This window comes from Calliphora vicina, chromosome 3 (genome assembly GCF_958450345.1).
Source record: "Calliphora vicina chromosome 3, idCalVici1.1, whole genome shotgun sequence".
NCBI lineage: Eukaryota > Metazoa > Arthropoda > Insecta > Diptera > Calliphoridae > Calliphora > Calliphora vicina.
Genome location: NC_088782.1, coordinates 106042778 through 106050014, shown reverse-complemented (window position 1 = coordinate 106050014; position 7237 = coordinate 106042778). Strand labels below are relative to the sequence as shown.

The 7237-nt window shown below is 33.6% G+C and overlaps 1 protein-coding gene across 1 annotated transcript; it reads right to left on the bottom strand.

The window, feature by feature from the left end:
* Nucleotides 1–5214: 5214 nt before the first annotated feature.
* LOC135955666 (uncharacterized) lies at nt 5215–6730 on the bottom strand. The gene is made up of 3 exons (XM_065506025.1): nt 6513–6730; nt 6062–6460; nt 5215–5986 (listed from the first exon to the last, which is right to left on the bottom strand). Exons 1-3 carry the CDS (start codon nt 6728–6730, stop codon nt 5215–5217), a joined length of 1389 nt encoding a protein of 462 aa, XP_065362097.1.
* Nucleotides 6731–7237: the final 507 nt, after the last annotated feature.

The following is a 7237-nucleotide window of genomic DNA, read 5'->3' as shown; positions in this document are numbered from 1 at the left end:
CATTCCTGGACTGAGTTTGATGTTGTCTACACACCTGTCAAAGATTTTATTGCGGCCTGACTATCAGTATATATACGAATATCCCTATCTGAAATCTTGTTATAACTGAGCCAGTTAGCCGCCCTTTTAATGGTCGATATATCAGCTTGAATAATGCTACATTCATTTGGAATTCTCAAAGATAACCCAATTCCGAATTCTTGAATATAGACACCTACGCCAAATCGGTATCCTTTCCTAGAACCATCCGTATGGACTGAGAGACTCGTTGTGTTATGTAAAGAACAGTCCATTAGTTACGTGTTGAATGGAATTGAGAAACCAAAGTTCCGCAATAGGAAGGGCCTGGTGATGTAATAATCAATATTATCTGGAAGATTCTGTATACTTCCGATTATACTGCCGTGATCATATGCAGCATGATTCCATGCACCAATCGCACCTAAAGGCCGTAGTGAATGCCATTTTCCTGACCATTAAATTCACAGGGATTCAGTTTAATATAGGCTCCTGTTATCAGAATTACCATTCGCCTTTGAGAATTGTTTTAAAGAGAAAACTTTTTAAAGCTTTTTGAGAAGTTTCTGAGATTGGATAGAATGTGCAATGATGGCATAAGATGAACATGGAGCTCTTCTTCGAAATAGTCAGATTTGTTTGTGACATTTTCCCGGATTTCCATATGAATTGGGTGCCTATTTACAATTGTTTCTTGGAATCTCCAATCACATTTAAAATTAGTATTCTACAATGTATAAAAAATTTTCTCAAACCTGTTTACAATTGATTTTTGTTCCACAAATCTTCCTTATACAACCGACAATAAGTCGTACCAACAAAGCCAAAGAATAAACCCACTTAAAAACCTTTCAACATTATAAAAAGTACAGACGCCTGGTTGTCTCATTGAGCAATTGCATTTGTTTGACGAAAAAAACCATGTTAAATCTCTTAAATTGCTGAAAGTGTAATCCTTTCAAAAAAAACTTTCCTTTCAAATTTATCCTAGTGATATTTTACATACTTTTTAAGTTTTGATATGTAGACTACTTGAAGAATTTTAGGGAATATTTAGTTTATAGGAATTGTTGGTGACATGCAGATAGAACAGCTATTGTAGCTACAAACATTTGTTTGAGTTTAAATTTAGTTGCCTCTGACAAATATCTGTGGCTGCAAACTGGAGTGAAAACAAAGTGTATTTGTATGTCTAAATTTAGTTGCCCCAACTAAATATCTGTGGCTGCAACCAATCATATGTCTTATATCAATAATTTTAAGAAAGAAAATTGTTGGTAACATACAAAGAGGTAGCGCAAAATAAATTTGTATTCAAATCTAATGAATTTTGTGGGTACAAATAAATGAATTTATTTGTTTAAGATTGAATTTAGTTGCCTCAACCAAATATCTGTGGCAGTAAACATTCGAACGATTTAATAGGCGTTTAATGGTTGCTCAAATGTCTACTATTGTCAGGAATGAAAGCAAAATCTAAATCTAGAATATTTTCAAGAAAACTGGATATTTGGAATATTATTTTTGTGAATTCTATCAAAAACAGAGTAAAGCTTCTCAAAACCTACCACTGCCACCTAGAATTCTTAAATTCCTTGTTCCCTAATGGTTTTAAATGACATTTGCTAAATGTTTAAATATATGACAGATGATAGTTTTTCTTCCACAGTCTTTTCTTTTTTACAAGTAGAAAAAAGTTTATAGAAAAAATAAAATAAACTATATCAACCACAAAATACAAAACTTTAAAGTTATTTTACTACAAGTACTACTACTATACTAAACTATACGTAGCATGTACTTTACTATAAAGTGGCAGCAATACATCATGACAAAAACTATGACAAGCTGAAGTAGAAGAAAGTTTTACATGCTAAAAAAAAGGTTAAATAGAGAACTGGGGAAGTTGCTGCTCATCTACATCATCTACATGCGAGTACATTTGATATTTTTAACCAAATCGCATACATAGTTAGTGTACTAGTGTACTTGTACAACAGCAACAATTGCAAGTTGCAAGTTGCAACAAAGATGATAAAGTAAGTGCACAAGTGGCAGGAATGAATGACTGGAGAAATAAAGAGTGAAATAAAGTGTCATAAGTGGTAAAAGTTGTAAAGAATTTTTGTAGAGAGTAGCTGTAGTAGTAGTTACAATCTTTTGTAAATTTTTGGTTGAGGGTTAAAGAATTTCGTAGAAAGGTATTTGATACTGAAATACTCAGTGTTTTATTTGGTATATTTCTAAACACAGTTGACAGTAGAACGTGGATTAACTCTCTAATATATATATTTTCTAAGGCTTGTTTAAATAAACTATTACAGTCCTCGAAGAGTTGTTACTAACGTACATTTTGATTCGAAGGCTGCTCAATAAGTCCGTGCATTTTCAATTTCTAGACTCTTAACTGAAAGGGCAACACTGCTCCTATCAATAGGCATCTTTCAGTTGACTCCTATCAAAATTTTAATACGCTGCTTCATTTGGTTTGAGTTTGACAGCCATTGATAGCAGACTACCGTGTGACTTGAGGAGAAAATGGATAAAAGTGAATTTCGTGTGCTCATTAAGCATTCACCCCTATCGCCAATCAATATTTAACATGAAAAAATTTTCCCTTTTCCTAACAACTTTGCAGGAGTATTTGACGTTGTTCAACCTCAATATGGACGATTTTTTTCACAGTTTCATTAAGGTGGAGGAAACGTGGATCTACCATAATACACCAGAGACCAACCATCAATCAAAACAGTGGGTTTCTAGGGGTGATTCGTTGCCAAAGAAGGCGAAGGTGGGTTTGTCAGCCAATAAAGTCATGGCGACACACTGAATGCCTTCAAAAGTGTAAAACAATCAATGACGAATATTATGCCAACTTATTGGGTCGATTTAATGATGATTTGAAAAAAACGACAGCATTTGTGCAGTTTCCATGACTAATATCCATGAATTAGACTAGGAATTGCTCTCTCATCATCCCTATTAAACTCCAACGTTGAAATCATCTCATAAACAAATACCGGTTTGGAAGATCTCGACAAATCTTATTTTTTTTGGAGGTCAAAGGAGACAATATGGAAAAATAAAATGTTTTTTATTTTTCTTGACTCAACATGAACAAATCCCCTGTTCCGGATTGTATTGCAGCATTTGTTAAAAAAAATGTTCCCACTCGCTGGACCGTCCACTTAAAAACATTTTCCATCTTTCATATCAATCTGGAATTTTTCACCCATTATAAGAAGGTTGGAAACGTCCAACCAATCCCCAACAAAAGCTAACCCATCAATCCGTATAATTATCGCCCAATCGCAATTTTTTCGGCGCTGTCGAAGGTTATGGAGAGCATGTTAAACTATAACCTTGTCAATTATTTGGAATCGAATAGACCTCTTAATGACAGATAATATGGCTTCCGCAGTAGTCGTTTAACTGGAGACCAAATAGCGTTTATTTCAGAACAGTGGTGGCAATCAATACATCAATACATAGGAGAGAGACATTTCGAAAGCATTTGACCGGGTGTGGCATGTTGATCTCTTTTGGTGACGTGGTAGAATTTTCTGGTTATATTTCTAGTTTCTATATGGAGTTTGTTCCGAGAACTTCATATTGAGCTCTGGAGTCCCCCAGAGTTCTGTTGTTCCTCCTTCCCTTTTTTTTTTCTAATTTTCATGAATGATTTACAACAATCACTTCAAATCCAATTTATTCTTTCAGTAATATTTGCCACCCTTATTAATTTGACCATAGACCAACTCTTTCTCAAAAATGAATATGGATGATTTGATAAATCGTGACCTTACAACAATCTACAGATGGGGTCAATTGAATAGAGTTAATTTCAAATCATTTAAAACTCTGTGTTGCCTATTGACACACAAATGTCTTGAGATTTCACCACAATCAATTCTTCGTATGGGTAAAGAAACTATTGGAGTTTCAGATAACCTTTTGGTTCTAGGTACGAGAATACAGTGTGACGTCCGTTGTAATTGTCATATATTAAACAGACGGACCCAGAATATACATATCGCTCATTTGCTGCAACAACATCATAACTCAAAATCCAGGTGTTTTCTGTAGTCTTTCATATAGTTTTATCATTTTTAAAAAAAGTCAATTATTTTTTGTATGATAGTGTTTTTTTGTTGGATCATATATCGGATTCCAAATCTTCAATAATTCTGTCAGACATGCTTTCGAGAAGTTTCCTATTTAATCGGTCCAAAAATGGCTGAGATATGAGGAAAAAACCAGGACAACCTCGATTTTTGACCTATGTATATCTGGATTACTCAGTCATTAATATAGACAATATGGATATTTAATGATAGATATTTCAAAGTCCATTGCAACGATATATATAAGGCTATAGTAAGTTGGACCTACAATGGGTCAAAATCGGGAAAATATTTTTTAACCCGAATTTATTTTTCACCAAAAAAAAATTTAAGAAAACAAAAATTTTTTTTTTAAAATTTTAAATTTAAAAAAAAAAATTTTAAATAAAAATTGGAAAAATTTTTTTTTACAAAAAATGAAAAAACAACATTTCAAAAAAAAATTTTGTTTAGCTAAAAATATTTAAAATTTGTATTTTGAAGTGTAGTTTGGTGGAGGGTATATAAGATATAGCTCTCATACTTGTTTTACCTCGATTTGTAATCTCTATTCAGCATCTCCGTTGTTATACCTCATTGGTACTCGTACTTGTTTAAAATGCACTTTTGTTGTTACTTTCAAGCATGACAAAACATGCTAAACTCAAGTACAGTTTGTATCACACTGCATGCACGCAATATGTGCTTTTTTGTTCGAATGAGTTGTAGTGAAAAAAAGGTTAAACAATTTTCCACTTTGGTAAATTCAGTTTATTTTACTCGTACCAGGAGAAAGTGTTTTATTGTCTAAGTAGAATTTGGCATAAATTACTAAACAAAGAACATGTTTGGAAAGGTCCCTGACCTCACATACAGGTACTAGAAATAACAAAAAAAAATTTTTTGTTTATGTGGTAAACTTAATTGTGAAACTTGCAAAATTGTAATCAGTTAAGCTGAATACTGAAGTGTCAAAAAATTACATGTATTTCAAATGTAGATGCATCTACAAAAAACATTTCAACATTTATTAAAAAAAGGTTTTTATTTAAAAATAAAATTTATTTCAAAATGTATCACCAGCAGCTGTATTTTATCCACTCGCATTTGTTATATTAACTCCTTTGTCTTGATTGTTATATTTGAAACTTCCGGAAGAATTTATTGAATTCGATTTTGATTCATCTGGGGAGACCATATAACGTTCAGCCACACTAACCCCTGAACAAGATGACATCGAAGATTTTATCTCCTCGCTAGCTACCGAAGATGTTTGTCTATTTTGTGTTACTTTGTTTCCCTGATCTGGCAGATGCTTTGCCTTTTCTTTATTTAACTCTTCCAGAAATTCTCGCCTACAATAACAATTGCCCTGCAAAAGACTCATTTTGGATTCAATTTCTTTAAGGAAATTCTCCACATTTTGAGGTTTTTTGAAAACATTCGAGTCCACATTAAGATTATTTTCCTTTATAATTTTCCATTTTTTCATGCTATCCACTACATCATCACAAAATGAGGAGGGTTTGGCTAGATAAGCAGCGACTTGAGAATGTTTGGAAGATCCTTTCTTCCTAAACTGCTTCGGTTTCAAACTTTCTCGATTTGCTTCTTCATAGATTTGCAAAATTTTGGACATTCTCATATCGGCATCTTTGGCATTATAGAGTGGCATACATTTCGGTGTACATAGATTGTGTATATCGGGTCCTGGAAATGGTACTTTGGTGCCATAAGCTGATTTCTTATGTTGCTTTCTAGCAGCTTCAATTTCATGATGACGTTGCTCCTTGGCTTGTACCGAACGTTGATTGCAGGTTTTGAATGTTAAAGAAGCCAAGAGTTGTTCCACTTTGGAAAGAGCGCTATAGGGGAGAGGAAATAATAACCGATATTAACAAATTCTCAAGATTTTATGAAGATATTTTCTCCCAAAAAACCTGCTATTCCTCAAAGAGTATACTCCCGGTATCTGATGAGTTCTTAACAAATGATGCAACTTAAAGGCCACACAATACAGCAGATCTTCTCCCGCCAACAATTGCAAACGCATCAAACGTGTATGATCGTGTATGTAATGACGCACCCACCAACCACGCCATAAAGCCTGAATCTTTTGAGCAGCACGATAATAATGTTGCTCTATATGCTGCTGCAAAGTCTCCTCCACTTTGCGAAAGTATATGCGCTGACAATAAAATCTACGCCATTCACATTGAATCCTTATGGCTGCCAGACGTTGGCGTCTATATTTCAAGCATTTTAACCAACCGCGCACGAAACGCTGCACACAGCGTGCGGCCTTAAATTGTAGATAATCCTGGATCAACAAAGATGTTCTAGACAGATGTTATAAAAATATCTTCTTTAGGATATTTCCTTTCTCTTTACCTTGATAGTGGCATTTTCAATTCATTGTAGGATTCTTCAAACTCAATTTCTTCATAATCTTCTCCTTCATATGTTGCTTCTTCTGCATCTGTTATGGATTTGACTTCCATTGTTAAGAGTTTTGAAGTTTTGGTAACAGTTTTTGGTAAACTTTCCTTGGTTGGCTTAATTTCAACCAATGAGTTTAAGCGCGACTTTTGATTCCTTTTGGGTGGCATTTTATTGATGAATTGATGTATTTGATATACAAAATTATTTATTAAAATATATTTCAAATTGTTGCAGAAACAAGAGGATTCACTTAAAATAACTTGTGGGAGAAACTTATATGAGTCAACTTGTTTGAACAGTCATCAAACGTATCTACCTTCTACGCAGTGTATCTTCCTTCACACAAATTACATCAAAAAAACATCATCTTCAAGATCAAAATCGCAAAAAACTTTAAAAAATGTGAATTTTTTACCTTTTTTCCCCTGTTCAGGTCTATAGGTAGCAAACCGTTCAAGATACAAGGAAACAATCAACTACAAAAATGTACCTAAGATCTCAATAAACAACTCTCTCTCTAAAGGAATTAAGTGTTTTGGGCCATAAACAATTAAATCAGGGAAGCGCAAAAAGAGAAATTGTAGTTTGTGTGCATGTATGGGTTAAAAATAAAAAATCCGCAACAACACCAAGCAACAAAATGAAATATTTGTATTTTTACGCTCTATTGTTTG

Bases quoted from the DNA above. Each gene is read 5' to 3' on its own strand.
- LOC135955666 (XM_065506025.1), bottom strand. From the start codon at position 6,730: ATGCCACCCAAAAGGAATCAAAAGTCGCGCTTAAACTCATTGGTTGAA. The intron at 6,461-6,512 runs GTAAAGAGAAAG...ACATCTGTCTAG, and splicing joins TTGAAAATGCCACTATCAAG to AACATCTTTGTTGATCCAGG. The intron at 5,987-6,061 runs GTTTTTTGGGAG...TCTCCCCTATAG, and splicing joins TACTCTTTGAGGAATAGCAG to CGCTCTTTCCAAAGTGGAAC.